Here is a 17,125-nt window from a genome sequence, read left to right as displayed (position 1 = left end):
TGGCAGACAATGTTACCATCTGTTCGTTTTGAATGTGGGAGAAAACTAGTTAATTTTAAACCTTTTTGCTCTATTTATTATCAACTTCCTGGTTTAAATTCGTCTTCATGTAACGTCTTAGGTTGAGACGTTTTCTCGCACTATAGACCCTAGGGGTCAGATTATGACCCTGTCCCAAATGGCACACTCTTTTGCGGTCTATGGGACCGCGGGGTGTCCCATTTGTCATTTTAGGTGAGAGCGCGACATTACACTGAGAACTGCACCCACTAGAGGGGAACGTAATCAGCGACAGGAAATATAATATATAAAACTGACATTTGGATATTTGATCAAACATTGTCAAATTGTTTACCCCACGCAATACAAAGTCAATGGAGAGCGTTGGATAGTCAATTTTGTGCATTTTTCAAAAATGTGGTGAGAAGAGAACTGACGGCTGCTGAAACAAAGGGGTTCATGACCAATGCAACAGCAACTTGAGACAGCTTCAAGCGCCACCACTGCGAAGGCTCGGTTTATGAATATTAAGTACGTACTAAGACGTTCGCCGATGATTGGCCGAACGGCAGAAAGGTTACCGGGCAACGCTGGAGGACCTAATTAATATTCATGACAGAAACCTTGGTAAACATGACCGGCGTCGTCACATCCGCTTGTTTAGTTTACTTCTGCTGATCCATGTGGACTGTCGTTTTGAACGATCTGAAAAATATACATCTATGCAAGGATATATCGATTGTCACTGTCATATTTCTGCCGAGGATTTTGACAGTGTAAGAAAGAAATATAGTCGCAAGGTTCATAATACTATTGTGCATTCACGTGCTCTCGGAATTAAAATAGTAAATAAAAAAGTAAATACAAGTTTCCTAGGTAACAATTGCACATGATCGCCCTCCACTTTCGAAATTTGAATGGGATAAGCTCGTAATCAGAAGTGGGAATTTGTCAAATTTCCGATAGCACGTGAAGGCAGCATAATAAACTATCTCACAAGTTCCTTAATGACGGTGTGTTGTGTTTATTTAGGACATTGATGATGTCATTGGAGAGTCTAAAAAGGTACCTCTTTCAGTCTACATTCTCTTTCAATCTGATATCCATATTAAGAGTGCAATAATGTTTGTTATTTCATTTTAGGCTGGGCTGGTTGCCCTTCTTGCTGTAGCAGAGCATGCTGGTGAATTTGAGAAAATTATACAGCTCTCACAAAGGTACATCTTATGTTATATAATATACACTACCAGTCAAAAGTTTGGAATTGTTAAGATTTTTTAAATGGTTTTGAAAAAAGTCTCTTCTGCTCACCAAGGCTGCATTTATTTGATCAAAAATACACCAAAAACAGTATTATTGTGACATATTTTTAAAATTTAAAATAACTTTTTTCTATTTGAATATATTTTAAATGAAAGTAATTTCTGTGTTTCAAAGCTGAATTTTCAGCATCATTACGCCAGTCTTTAGAGTCACATGATCCTTTAAAAAAATCATTCTAATATGCCGATTTGCTGCTCAAGAAACATTTATTATTATTATCAATGTTGAAAACAGTTGTATACAATTTTATTTAATGAATAGAAAGTTCAAAAGAACAGCATTCATCTGAAATATAAAGCTTTTGCAACATTATAAATGTCTAAACTGTCACTTGATCAATTTAATGCGTCCTTACTGAATACATTTATTAATTTTTTTAAGTCCCCCCCCAAAAAAATCTTACCGACCCAAAACATTTTTTAATAATAATAAATGTTTCTTGAGCAGCAAATCATCATATTAGAATGATTTCTGAAGGATCATGTGACACTAAAGACTGGAGTAGTGATGCTCAAAATTCATCTTTGCATCACAGGAATAAATGACATTTTAAAATATATTAAAATAGAAAACAGCTATTTAACATTTTAATAATATTTCACAATATTACAGCTTTTTTTGTATTTTTAATAACATAAATGCAGCCTTGGTGAGCAGAAGAGACTTCTTCTTCCAAACTTTTGACTGGTAGTGTATATATATATATATATTAATTTCAGCAAACTCAATATGAAATGGCTTTAATATCCTATAGGTTCCCTGGATTCATCATGCCATGCCTTGGAGTTCACCCTGTCCAAGATCCAGCACAACCTAGAGGAGCCTTACCTGAGGTCTGAAACGTGCAAATAAAGATTCAAATATATTTTATTTGCTATCTTGCAGCTGACACAGTTTCCTTTTTTCTGCCCCACAGGATTTAGATGCTGCATTACCGCTGATTGACAAATACAAAGAGAACATTGTGGCTATTGGTGAGGTTAGACATATACTGAATATCTAACTAGAGAATAGAATTCTGTAAGATTTGAATCCCTTAAAGGCCCAATGAAGTGCCTTCACTATCTTGAAACGCTTTGCATTATTCAATGTGTTGACTTAATTTCCACTGAAACAGGACGACAAGTCTCGGGACACTTTTTGCCACAGAAGATTTACACTGCTGATTTACAGGCATAACATTATGACGATATTGTGTTGGTCCCCCTTTTGCTGCCAAAACAGCCCTGACCCGTCGAGGCATGGGCTCCACTAGACCCCTGAAGGTGTGCTGTGGTATCTGGCAAGATGTTAGCAGCAGATCCTTTCAATCATGTAAGTTGCGAGGTGGGACCTCCACGGATCGGACTTGTTTGTTCAGCACATCCCACAGATGCTCGACTGGATTGAGATCTGGGGATTTTGGAGGCCAACTCAACACCTCAAACTCGTTGTTGTGCTCCTCAAAGCATTTCCGAACCATTTTTGCTTTGTGGCAGGGCACATTATCCTGCTGAAAGAGGCCACAGCCACCAGGGAACACCGTTTCCATTAAAGGGTGTACATGGTCTGCAAAACTGCTTAGGTTGGTGGTACGTGTCAAAGTATCATCCACATGGATGGCAGGACTCAAGGTTTCCCAGCAGAACATTGCCCAAAGCATCACACTGTCTCTACCGGCTTGCCTTCTTCCCATTATGCATCCTGGTGCCATGTGGTGATGTTAAAGAAAACGTGATTCATCAGACCAGGCCACCATGTGAGCAACAGTTCTGATGCTCACATGCCCACTTTTGGCACTTTTGGCGGTGGACAGGGATCAGCATGGGCACTCTGACTAATCTGCGGCTATGTAGCCCTATACGCAACCAGGAACACCCCACAAGAGTTTTGGAGATGCTCTGACCCAGTCGTCTAGCCATCACAATTTGGCCCTTGTCAAACTCACTCAAATCCTTACGCTTACCCATTTTTCCTGCTTCTAACACATCAACTTTGAGGATAAGATGTTCACTTGCTGCCTAATATATCCCACCCAATAATAGGTGCTGTGATGAAGAGATAATCAGTGTTTATTCACTTCATCTGTCAGTGGTCATAATGTTATGTCTGATCAGTGTATGTGCATGTTTTAACATTTAGACCACTTCTATTATTGATTGCTACCAGGATGTGAAGAGTTTCAACCAGAATAACAAAAGGTGTTTATATAATAGTGAATAGAAAGTAACCATTGTTTCATGAATGCACTGTTAAAGGGATAGTTCACCCAAAAATGAAAATTCTGTTATCATTTACTCACCCTCAAGTTGTTCCAAACCTGTATTAGTTTCTTTGTTCTGCTGAACACAAACAAAGATATTTTTAAGAAGGGAAAATAATACTATGGTAGTCAATGGTTGCTCTATCTGCTTTGTTACAAACATTCTTCAAAATATCTTCTTTTGTGTTCAGCAGAACAAAGAAACTCATACAGGTTTGGAACAACTTGAGGGTGAGTAAACGATGACAGAATTTTCATTTTTGGGGGAACTATCCCTTTAATGCAATGAGCAGTCTGAAATTGTTGATCAAACTTTTGTGTTAAAGGAACACTCCACTTTTTTTTTTTTAAATAGGCTCATTTTACAAGTCATGTCTGACTGGCTAGCATAGCTTAGCATACATAATTGATTCTGATCAGTCCATTAGCATCTCATTCAAAAAATGACCAAAGACACTTTCAATATTTTTCCTATTTAAAACTTGACTCTTCTACAGTTACATCGTGTGCTAAGACCAACTGAAAATGAAAAGTTGCGATTTTCTACACCTATATGGCTATGAACTACTTTCTCATTCCTGCGTAATAGTCGCGGATCTTCGCGGCCGTACCATGGCTGCAGCGGCGCAATGATTCGTTGGTATTCTGTGAAACATGGTGGTAGTATACACCTTCGACTTACTATCACAGCCCTTTACAACACACAGAACCATGGCTAATCACACAGATAAATCCACAACACAATTTGTCGGCTGCAAGCTTGAAACTTTCTCTGCAACTACAAGAACTTAGTGCCTGTCACATTGAAAGTTACCTAGCTGGGGGCTACTTTCAGGCGCTGCGTAATATCATTGCGCTGCTGCAGCCATGGTACGGCCACGAAGATCTGCGACTATTACGCAGGAATGAGAAAGTAGTTCCTACTTCCTAGCCATATAGGTGTAGAAAATCGCAACTTTTCATTTTCAGTTGGTCTTAGCACACGATGTAACTGTAGAAGAGTCAAGTTTTAAATAGGAAAAATATTGAAAGTGTCTTTGATAATTTTTTGAATGAGATGCTAAAGGACTGATCAGAATCAATTATGTATGCTAAGCTATGCTAAAAGTGCTACCGCCAGATACAAAGATCGGCTGAATGGATTAAAAAACGGTAAAACTCAACTATTTAACTCAAGGGGACTTGTAAAATTAGCCTATTTTCAATAAAAGTGGAGTGTTCCTTTAATGCAGGCAAAAGACAAGGTCTTCCTCTTCCATCAGTAGCTAAATGAACTATTCAGTGTTATGATTTTTTTTATGAATGTTTAAATATATATCATTACATATAGGTTGGCCTGGATTTCACACCACGTATCGTCAACAGTGACGCAGGGAAAGACGCTCAGAGACAGGTACTCATTCGACAGGCTGAAATCGCCAAACAGTTAAATCTGCCTCTGTAAGTGCCTCTGGCTTAGTATATTTGTTACATCTGTTACATAAAAAAAATGATGTTATGATCTTTCATTTAGCAATACATTTTGTCTGTTAGGAATGTACACTCAAGATCTGCTGGAAGACCAACCATCCATCTTTTGAAGGAGCTGGGTATGCATACCAAAACATGCATTGACAAACAGTGTTTATTCATAAATCGGTTGCTTTTCATGATTTCAATCTTGTCCGTTTTCAATAAGGTGTAGAAAATGCACTTCTACATGCATTTGACGGAAAACCTTCGGTTGCAATGGAGGGTGTAAAAGCTGGTTATTTTTTCTCAATTCCTCCATCCATTGTAAGGAGTGATCAGGTAAATATAACCTACTGTAAAAAGGTTTTCGACTCGTGCCAATATTTGCAAGCTTTACAGTATGTAAACAGCTAAAACCTAGGTTGGGTGCACGCGCAGCATGGGGTCAGAAAAACAACGCAATTTACTGTTATCATAGTGAAAGCGCTAATGTAAAGATAGTCTGTAGCATGCCACAGGTCACAATTATTGCCAGATATCAAACTTCACTTAACTGTTAAATCAGTCTACAGTTTACACAAAACATTATATTTACTTACCATGGCTTCACTCTACCGTTGTTGTCACAAAGTTGGCGCTAGCCTGTGGATAACTACTACCACTTTTTGTAACACTTTACTCTTTTTACCTTGGCTTAGTCTCTGAATTTCAGAGCAGCAGGTAACGGACCAGTAGCTTAGGTTCGCTACAGAGGGCATGGATTTATAAGGCGCATATAAAACACAGACAATGACTAGAAACGTACCAATTTATATTGTTTGTGCAAGATTAAATGAATATGCAAAAGCATCGTTAGCCAAAAGCATTGATAGCCAACTATGGTCGCAAGTTCCGTCGTTATCAACATAGATCAACGAGTCTGTGTTTCCCGAAACCATAGTTCCAATGAACGTTCGCAAACAACATCGCAAAGTTGTGGTTGGAACGACAGCTCTCGACCTGTGGTTAGAAGCATAGGTTCTTGTTTGCGTGACATGTGGACTTAATAAATCCTTATCTTGAGCAAAATAAGCAAGCTGACATTCAGTACGATCATTCTCTGGTTAACACATAAGTTAATTAGCCTGATGTCATCATACTCAATTCTAGTCAGAATATGAGTCTGAGACCGCTCCGTTGGGCTGTGATTATGGGGCGTGTTTCAACCGAACCAGGAAAGACCTCAATTGGATAGACCTACAACCAATCAGAGCAACGGAGCGACGCATAACGTTAGTTGTCAAATGTCAACAGAACTCAACTGCACTGTGTTGCCATGTCCGCGGGTTGAAGCGACCCCAATTATGTGATATACAGACCCAGGAATGCGATTTTTAGCTGCCAGCCCTGCCAAAATAACACATATTTTACCCCCCAAATGCCTTTTTTTTTCCCGGAGAACCCCCCCTAGAAAGCTATTGGGCTTGTTTTTGGCTAGTTTTGAGGAACGTTAGCAATTGGGCAGGTTTTGTTGTAAAAACTTGGCAACCCTGTCTGCACGCACGCTGGAATAAGTAGCCTAATGTTAGAAGAACAAGATTAGTGTAAACGATCTTTGCCGGTGTTGTAAAAAAATAATTTAAGGATACACAGAGTACTTACCAACACGATCATCATTTCTGAGAGAAATAGTAAAGGTGAATGCATATACGAGTAAGTTCTACGTTTAGGATTAGAACAAACTCAACCCAAGCGCCTTTGATGACGTAGATGATTACGTTACTGTTGATCATCTGTCCATCATCGTCTAAAGCCCGCCCTGACAATTTCATTGGTCCGAACAGTTTCTGTTCGGGCATAATTACTTCTCTACCGATCAATTCCAGACCGAACTGCCCGAGTAAAAATGTTGTGGTTAAGTGTGGCTAAGTTCGGCTGGCATCCAGGCTATAAGTTAATGGGATGGAATGAACTTTCTGACCCCGACATGCGCACTGCAAATTTTCCTGTGACGTGAACCGTGAAGGGGTCTATTGACATAAGCTGCGTCTCATTTCGAAAGGTTGCGTCCTCCAGAGGTCGCATTTGAAGGCTGCATGCGTCTCATTTCAGAAAAGTAAGTAGGACACTCCGAATGCGACCTTCAAATGTGCCCTTCTTTTCAGAAATTCGGAGTGTGCATGAGGTGTATCCTTCGCTGCTGCAGATAACCCACAATTTTTTGCGTCGCCATTAACAACCGTCATGTTTTTTAAATATTATTTGAAAAAATGGCGCCGCCGGCAAATATGCATGCAAGCGAAGATGTGGTGTTTAAACTTAAGTAGTTTCAAGCTTGTTTTTGTTTTTAAGCTGTATTACCTCAAATAGATAGTTGTGGTAAACAGGATTACAAGTGTTTAGTGATTTTTAAACGTTTAGAACAGTACTTTGCTGTCAAGGCAAGAAACATTTCATTGTCATTTTCAAGTTATAAATAATTTTCATTCATATAACTGGTGTGAGAGCTCCACTGTGAACATGTTGGCATAGCAACGTGATACTTCCTGCCTGTGTGTCCTACGGAGGACGTCTCGTTTAATTCTTATTAAGGACACTCCGTATACCGCATCCTTCACAGGATGTGTCCTCCAGAGGATGCAGCCTTCAAAATTAAATGAAAAGAGACACAGCTATACACTATATTGCCAAAGGTATTGGGACACCCCTCCAAATCATTGAATCCAGGTGTTCCAATCACTTCCATGGCCACATGTGTATAAAATCAAGCACCTAAGCATGCAGAGAGCCAGGCCTTCTCGTCCAACATCACTGCGTGACCTCACAAATGCACTTCTAGAAGAATGTTCAAAAATTCCCATGAACACACTCCTAAACCTTGTGGAAAGCCTTCCTAGAAGAGTTGAAGCTGCAAAGGGTGAGCCAACTCCATTTTGGAGATTTACGCCTGGATTTGCCATGCCCATACCCACATACAGTGGTCTAAATACACAATTTTGGTGTCACTGTACAGGAAACCCTTTGAAGTTACATAAACCACTGCTAAAAGTGAGAAACATATAAGTAATAATTTTTTTATAAATTCCGTTTTGAAAGTGTGTAACTCAGGCCTTGTGTGCTCTAGCACCCTGCAGATAGTATGGGCTGTTTCCACTAGATTCCAGAAAATACTGGAAAAAAGAATTTTGTCTGTATCATGTTGTATGCGAGATTTATTCAAATGGATCTAAAGGGAGTTTAAGAGGTTAAAGGCTTAGTTCACCCAAAAATTAAAATTCTGTCATTAATTACTTACCCTCATGTCGTTCGACACCCGTAAGACCTCCGTTCATCTTCAGAACACAAATGAAGATATTTTAGTTGAAATCTGATGGCTCTGAAAGGCCTCCATTGGCACAATGCACGGTTCACTCTCAAGACCCTTAAAAGCTACTAAAGACGTCGTTACAAAGTCCATCTCACTACAGTGGTTTTACAATAACTTTATGAATCTGCGAGAATAGTTTTTGTGCGCAAAAAAACCCCAAAATAACGACTTGCATAGTGATGACGATTTCAAAACACGGCCTCATGAAGCTTCGAAGTGTTATGAATCAGTGAGTCGAATGAGCAGTTTGGATCGCCAAATTTCAGCAGTTTGGCGGATTGACACGCGATTTGATTTTTTTGGTTATAAATTCCGTTTTGTAAGTGTGCAACTCAGGCCCTGTGTGTGCTCGCACCCTGCAGACAGTTTGGGCTGTTTCCACTAGATTGCAGAAAACACTGGAAAAAATAATTTTGTCTGTATTATGTTGATCTGAAGGGAGTTTAAGAGGTTAAAGTTAATGTGCATATAAAAGGCAGGCCGTCCCAAAACTTTTGGCAATATAGTGTACACTCCAAATCAAAAGCTTGAACAATAAAGTATAATACATCAAAATGAACAGAAATGTAAATATGAGAATTACGTATTGACCAAAATGTCATATCAAAACTCTTATATTTGAGCTTCTGCATTCTCAATCAAATTTACTGATTTTTTTTAATTGATTTTTTTATATTTGTCTACAAACTATACTACTACTTTATATGAAAATGTTCTTAATATCTTAAGATCTTGTCCAAACATTTAACTTGTAGTGTATATCTTTTTGAATAATTTACAATAAAACACCACAGTGCATGTATTAGTCACACATCACATGTTATCCACCTCTTATAAGAAGCAGAAGCTCGTGAAGCAGCTTCCTCTGGAGAGCATGTGTTTAGAGACGGACTCTCCTGCGCTGGGACCTGAGAAGCAGGTATGGCATGTTTTAGTCGTTTTGCCATAAACATGATTTGACATGTTTTTGGCATTTATTTACATCTGTGTTTTAACTGTAGGTGAGGAATGTACCAAGGAACATCAGCATTAGTGCCGAATATATCGCCAAAATCAAAGGAATTCCCTTGGAGAAGGTCATAGAGGTCACTACCCAGAATGCCCTGCAACTTTTTCCCAAATTAAAAACATTTATCAAACCTTGACATTAATACCGCACCTCTGCAAATGTGTTTTTTTTTGTGTAGAAATTGTGATCAAGAAAAAATATATATATGATTTCTAAATATATATTTCAGAGGGCATTGGATTTTCATTTATTTGACTGAAAAGTGTAAAGATTATTGCACTAATTAATCATTTGGTTTTTTGATTCGACATATTGTTTGGTGGTGTGACTGTGACCACAGCTGCAAAAGCAGAAGAAAAGTGTTTTACGAAACGTTTTGATGTCAAACAAATATTGTATCATTGCTTAACAGCTGTAATAAAGATGTAAATATATACAGTGGGTCTCAAACCTGTTTAAGAAGTCAATGAGCAACAAGTTTGCACCGAGCAAATGCAAGCTTGTGAAGATTTTACAGCATATTTATGGGATAGTCAAAGACATAACATTGTTCATTAGACTAGAAATGGAAGGCCAGGCAAAAAAAGGTCAGTGTAATGAAATGAACTTTGAAACTGTAAGGCCCGCCCAATCGTCCCAATGAAGGCTTACGATTAGTGGGTGAAGGTTACTTGCGCGTTCGGTCTTTTCAGCTGGGCAAAGGGATTTAATTCCAATTTATCTTTGTCTGACTCCATTTTATCATGACCTCGAGTTTAGGTTAGAATGTCAATTCATTATTGACCATTTATTTTGACATCTGATTATCTTATTGAACTCGTTCATTCGGTCGCACGGGCCATTGTGCGGGCCCATGATCACAAACTTATCAGTCTTGGTCATTTAGACAGAGGTAATTGACTATACTAGAGGGTTGCTCCCATGCTTACTCACTATTGTAGTTAGTCCCCATCAGGGCTGGACTGGGGCTAAAATTCGGCCCTGGCAAACCCAGTCCATCCGGCCCATAAGTTCCTCTTGAATGTTTTTACTGGGGTTAGGGCCTTAAATTGGAGTAAATAAATAAATCTAGGACAGGGACAACTAATGATGGATATTATCGAATTTACTGCAAATGCAGATAACAAACGTAATATTGCACTTTTGTCACACAGAAATACACTTGACAGTAAACCACTGATTTTGAGCTAGGATACATTAAAGTGAATTTACTGCTTTTAAAATCTGTCATCATTTACTCACTCTCATGTCGTTCCAAACCTGTATGACTTTCTCTCTTCCGTGAAACATAAAAGAAGATATTTAGAAGAATATTTGTAACAAAGCAGATAGAGCAACTATTGACTACCATAGTATTTTGTTGATAGTTGCTCTCTCTGCTTGGTTACAAATATTCTTCTAAATATCTTCTTTTGTGTTCAGCAGAACAAAGAAACTCATACAGGTTTGGAACAACTTGAGGGTGAGTAAATGATGACATAATTTTCATTTTTGGGTGAACTATCCCTTTAATGCATGTGATCCAGGCTTTAAAGCTGTTTTGTTGAATTATAATTTAATTACCCTACACTCTAAAAAAAAAAAAAAAAAAATGGTTCTTTGCTCTCAATGATAGGGGAACCTTTTTTAGTGCTATAGCACCAATTTTGGTGCTTCAGTGGTTCTTCAGAAGTGCTATATAGCACCTTAGTCAAAGAACCGGTGAAGAACCACTGAAACACCAAAATTGGTGCTATAGCACTAAAAAAGGTTCCCCTATCATTACGAGCCAAGAACCATTTTTGGTGCTGTATAGAACCTTTTTTTTTTTTTTAGAGTGAATGACATTTTAACTGAGTTTAACTGTAGGTCAGTTTCATTTAACTGTATGGGCATGGCAGTCACAGGTAAAATCATGCTCCTCATTGCCATAGGTATATGGTTTCGAAAATAAATAAATAAATAATAATAAACTATTGAATTTGGTTGTGCTAGAGTGACAAGTTTGTAGTTGTGTGTATTGCTGTTTTCCAATTTACCTCGTGATGTATTTACATGGTCGCGGCTGTTTTCAGCTGATTCACTACAGAACCTTTAATGTTCCCATATCACACGATTGTATAAAACAACATTCGGAGTCAAAGAGCTGGTTCATCACTTCATAGAGCAGCAGAAACGCAGCGCACGTTCGTCGGCGGCACCGCTGTTGCGCGGATATTCGCCTTTTGCAGTTTCATGCGCCCAAATGTTTAAACAGCGCCTAATATGGACACAGTCTATGGAGGAGGGAAGGTCTCTCTCGCTTTGGCCTGTCATCAGAAGACAAACCAATGGGCCGCTGTCCCTGCATGATGGGCCAGTCCGTGGCAAAAAAAAAAAAAATTATATAAATAACCTTGTATCGCCCCCAAAGTGCGTCGGCCCACCGGGAAAATGCCCGGTATGCCAGATTACCAGTCCAGCCCTGGTCCCCATAGATCTGTGTACACTTGAATAAAGCAGCGTTATCTCTAGTCAGAGGTCATGACCACTTCAGATAAAAGCCGACCAATACTTTCTCTAATTGTAGTTCTGGTATGGTCATGCCAGGGTTTCCCAGGTACACTTAGAGAAACTTTACATTAAACAGAGGTAAGGCTCACCCTATTTAGGTTGGCCGATCAACATTATTGTTGTCCTAAATGGAAATTCCCTTTTTAGCCTTCACAGTCTAAGTACACTTGAACTAATGCCAAGCGTTAGGCGGAGCTCTAAAATCTCAGTTGGCATGCCCCAATGCTCCACTTAAAACTGGACTTTAGTCCGTTAACCTGACACAGATTTGCAGTAACAATGGATACAACGTAATCTAAAGTCAATAGTTTTAGAGTAAGTTGGAATTAAATCAAATGTATTATTAGTCAGGGAAATGTATCATGCCAATTACATAATCAATTCAAAGATAATCAATACATAACTGTTAGCAGAGTAGGCTTACAGAGATAACACAGGGAATATGTTGTAGTCTTTCACAACATCCAGTCGCTCTGACTATTTTATTTAAACAACAGGCAGGTGCATTCGTTCAGTCACTGATTAGGTCACATGACATATACCTTGCAGTGTGATTGCCTGGCCCACAAAAATAACATGACTGGGAAAACTAATACAAATATAAATGAGAGCATAATACTTATTAACAATAACATAAAATGCTCTGAAGTAAAGAGTAAAAGATGCAAACCTGACATCTGAAATTTACATAATGCTGAGCATCCAAAAGACGCTCAGCATTACGGGCTTGATCTGGTTGCAGAATCGCGCCCTGAATCTCCTTAAATACCAGGGGCCTATACCATGAAGCCGGTTTAGCTGGCTAGTCAGATATGTTTTAGCTTAGTTTGTGCCAATCCTGGGTTTTAGGTACCATTAAAGTGGTTTGGCTTTTAGCAGTGTTCATCTCCATAGTAACTTACGCTCCACGGCTAACCTGCTCCAGGGCAGGTTATGTTCTGGATAAGAGATCTCAAACTGAAATTAGACCAATCAGCTGTCAGCAAAGTGACACGCCTCTAATGCAATAAAGTCACTCCCCAATATCTACTCCAAATTAAAGGTCACTACATAGCAAATGGTTTTTAAAGACTAAAGCGTCTAGCTTTTAACAATGTTTATTTATAATAATAATAATTATAATAATAATACTTTTGAATGATTTAGATATCATTCATGTAATTATACTCTTAATCAATTACACATGTATCATTTTAGTTAATCAATCATTAATAGGCACTTAGTTAAAATGAATATAAATAGCCTAAAGGTCATACAAATAATACTACATGTGATCTTAAATGTTAAATTCTCTCTATATATCAACTAAACTAACTTCATAACTTCTACTTGCATTGACATATAAGATATTTCTTTAAGTTGTCCTCACAGCTCTATGCACAGCTTTTCTTCCTGTCTATTTGTTTAAATTCTTAATATTTTTCAATCATGTAATATTCTGCAGAAGAGAGAAATGAATCTCAGTTTCACTGATCCACAGCATGTGATTGGCTGTTCAATTCTGATGTCACAGCTAAACTCAGGATCAAAGCCTGAGTTGACAGAGAAAGCTGATGATCAGCATCATGGGACCAACAAACCCTGAATAGATTGGTTTGGTTTTGTCAACTTGAAACTAATCCTGTAACCCTGAGTTTGTTAAACTACCATCATGGTACAGGCCCCTGACCAAAGATAGAAAACTCTTTTACATGTAAACATGAGTTCACAGTGGGAATTAGCATTACAGGAGGTAAAGACCATTTAGCTGAAGACACACCCACTGTAATCAGCCAAATATCTCTAAACTCTTAAAATCTTTATTACCTTTTGGTTTACTTCTGTGGGGTTGAGACATTTCAAATGATATCAAACATGTATAATACTGTAAAGTACTTTTTCACATTAAACCATATAGATTTTGGGTGAATTCCAGGTGATCTCAATATTAGAGAGAGTAGAAGTGGTGGGGTCAATAAAGATCAGGATGATACTGAGGTGAGATTTGCGTCTCGAATGGTGATGCTAATTTCGTAAGAGACAGTTCCGATGTTAATTTCCAGAAAGTGTCCTTTGTCTTCTCAGAGAGTAATCGTTCCTCAATCAGACATCCCGGCATTTGCTAGTTTTTCCAGCCTTACAGATACTGTAAAACTTGCTTTTACCAGTAGATGGCAGAAAATACAATAATATTTGTGTCTCAAATCTAAAAATGGGCGGTCCTAGCCAGGGTTGCTAAGTCTGAGGTTTTCCTGCGTAAGTGTGGTCATTTGACATAATGCATAAATTATATTTAACTGAAATGCTTGTATTTAAATATTGATAACATTGTGCTAGATGTTAACTTTTCTGATCACTACGATATAGGCTAGTGTTTTTTTGCAGAACAGTGTCTATAAAATATGTATTTTAGGTAAGGGAATGGCACATTGTGTCCTGGTTTCACAGACAGACTTTTATAAATGTTACGTGCCTTAGAAATAAAACATTACCGGTGTCCATCTTGAGACAAAACAATGGCAGTGACATATTTTATCATAAATCATTTGAAAGCTTACAAACTCAAAATTCATCTTGTGAAAACCGTTTTGAAATCGGACATTCTGTTACCATGGAAACGGTACTCTAAATTATTCTAGCGGGCTCCTCCCCTAGTGGGCGGTGTCATGTTTCATATTACAACAATTATTTTAACTTTATAATTAAAATCTTTTCCAATCTTGACAAAACACAGTCTCAAGGGTCCATATTTGGTGACTGTTTTGTGATGGAAGTGATATTTGGACAGAAATTTACAGGAAAATGCATTAAAAAAAACAATCAATGGAATTTGACACCCGGTGGCTATTTCTGGTATAGCGCCTAAACAAAATCTCATGGGGACTTCAATTTTTGTGAAATCAACTTTAAATTTGGAACACAACTTGGTAAGACATATGGCTTTGATTTTATAGTAATTTAATAGTAAAACATTTTTTGTAAAATATATATTTTATATGAAATAAAAAATAGTACAGTATTTTTAATTTACAGTAGATTTAAACTTCATACTTTCATATTTTGAATTGCTTTCACTTCAGTAATAATCTGCAGAGTGTCTTCTTTAAGACGAGACCAAACGTTGGTCTATATTCCAAAGCATTCTTGAATTACAGCCCTTTAAGTTTGGATAGTGCATTTTCATGTGTATTCTCAAAAAGGGGGGAGCAAGTTGCTTTCAGTGAAGATATTTTTTTAAAGATATCTTTTACAAAACATAAAAATATTTTAAAGCTGCAGTCCGTAAATTTTTGCGCTTTAGCGGTTAATAAAAAGAACTGCATGCCTCTTGCGGAAGAACAATGCAGCCGGAGCTACTTTTCTCTGTTTATGTCTATGGTGAGTCACGCAGGGACTGTGCTCCTCCACAGCAGTTCCTAACAGACCGGTCTGAAATAGTCCCAATATAAACACTTATTGTAAGTGTACCATAATGATTCAGGGTAAGACAAAAACACGGTTTGGAAAATGGATTCATGTTGTACATTCTCATTATATAATTTTTGTAAATCTTGAACACAAAAAAAGTTACGGACAGCAGCTTTAATCATACCCTTCACCTACAACAACAAACCTGTGGCAGTCACTTAATAATAATAACAATAAATAAATAAATAATGCAGCCACATAGCTTACATATAACGCTTTATTACATACAATCCTGGTCACAATTAAACTTATATTCAGTAACTTAAATCCAGAGCCTATTCAATATCTCCATCTTTAAAAAAGTCCAAAAACATCTTACACATGCAAGTTTTTCAAGAGCCAAGCTAGATGTTCTTCAGCCAAAGTCCAAGAGAAGGGCAGCTAGCATTCTTAAAGAGTAACTTCAGTGATTTAGCATTAGGCTTTGTATCAGTAGAAACCCGGTAGTATATTCAAATTATGGTACTTTCCCCCCTCATATCCCCCTGAGATGAGAGAATTATGCATTTTATTTCTGAAAAAATATTTTTTGGCCAGAGGCTAAAGACTACAGCCACTAGATGGAGCTGTTGCACATGTTATCAACCCGCCCATTGGGGAGAGATCTCACGCACAGAATGTAAGACACAGACGGCCGCACGGACATTAATAACGGGGCGATGCAGAGCAAAGTGAGTGTTTCAACTTTTCAATGAATTTCTGTGATAGTTTAGCTTCCATATGCGATCTGAAAACGTGCCAGACTGGCGCTTAACGTTCTGCTCAGCTCTTCGTGAGGAATGAAATCTGACACTGCTGCTTCTGTGCCGTGACTTTCGTTCGGTTCACTCACAATTTATTGAAAAGACACGTTCAGTTTTTAATTGTAGTGTTTATTCTCTAACTGAACGAAATGATTGTATTACTATGAAGATCAAAACGATGGTGTATGGAGTGGCCTCATAGGCAGTGTTGCCAACTCTCGCGAGACAAATAAGCAACCGCAGCTTCAAAAACAAGCCCAAAACAAGCCCAATATTATTATATTATTTATTATCATCAATATTATTTATAATAAATAATTGTTTTATCAATAAATGAGCCTGCAACATATTAAACTGAAACCTCTCGGAGTTTGAAAAGCAAAAACAGATGTGATTTTATAAAAATCATCAAATTCCAATAAAGGACACACAATATCCTCCGATCAGCTGTGAACAGAAGAGGTTTGGAGAGTGAAGAGTGACATGGAGGCCATAGTCGGAGTTAGTGCACATATTAGGGGCAGTAAGTAGTGAACACACACACTGCAAACCGTGAAAAAGACAAGCCCTGCATCTCATTGTGCACACTATCTGCCCTAAATAGTAGGCCTACTGAAAATTACTAATGTCACACTATTTAGGATGGAAAGTGTGCACATTGGGACACAAGCACTAGAGCGCTACAATATAGCCACATATTTAAAATAAAATAAATTCGAACCATACCTACTGTTATTATTAATAGACTTGTTTTTTTTATAATAGCCTGTAATTTTAAATACATTACATACACAAAAATATTTTTTTAATTAAATTAGGTACCTCTTCTCCCTCTTTCCTCTCCATCTCTGCTTGTGCTATTGTTTGTAAAAATGTATACGTCTATTTATGTCTACTGACTATCATTACGTGCATTTATAACGTCACATGCCTGCACGTTGAACGCGATTTTTCTTCAATGAAGGGGAGAAGGAGGCGGGATATAAAAGGACGGATTACTACAGCACTTGTATCGTTGCACTGAATGGCTA

At 37.9% G+C, this 17,125-nt stretch overlaps 1 protein-coding gene across 1 annotated transcript; it reads left to right on the top strand.

Moving 5' to 3' along the window:
- The first annotated feature begins 632 nt into the window (after positions 1 to 632).
- LOC307135745 (putative deoxyribonuclease TATDN3) lies at positions 633 to 10,945 on the top strand. Its single transcript, XM_079832380.1, has 11 exons — positions 633 to 776; positions 1,033 to 1,065; positions 1,144 to 1,217; positions 2,078 to 2,156; positions 2,240 to 2,302; positions 4,896 to 5,005; positions 5,099 to 5,154; positions 5,244 to 5,356; positions 9,202 to 9,282; positions 9,365 to 10,426; positions 10,840 to 10,945. Exons 1-10 carry the CDS (start codon positions 723 to 725, stop codon positions 9,506 to 9,508), a joined length of 807 nt encoding a protein of 268 aa, XP_079688506.1. The 5' UTR covers positions 633 to 722; the 3' UTR covers positions 9,509 to 10,426; positions 10,840 to 10,945.
- Positions 10,946 to 17,125: the final 6,180 nt, after the last annotated feature.

This window comes from Gobio gobio (genome assembly GCF_949357685.1).
Source record: "Gobio gobio genome assembly, chromosome: 13".
Lineage (NCBI taxonomy): Eukaryota > Metazoa > Chordata > Actinopteri > Cypriniformes > Gobionidae > Gobio > Gobio gobio.
This window is presented reverse-complemented; position numbering and strand designations above follow the sequence as displayed.

Bases quoted from the DNA above. Each gene is read 5' to 3' on its own strand.
- LOC307135745 (XM_079832380.1), top strand. From the start codon at position 723: ATGCAAGGATATATCGATTGTCACTGTCATATTTCTGCCGAGGATTTT. The intron at 777-1,032 runs GTAAGAAAGAAA...GTGTTTATTTAG, and splicing joins CTGCCGAGGATTTTGACAGT to GACATTGATGATGTCATTGG. The intron at 1,218-2,077 runs GTACATCTTATG...AATATCCTATAG, and splicing joins ATTATACAGCTCTCACAAAG to GTTCCCTGGATTCATCATGC.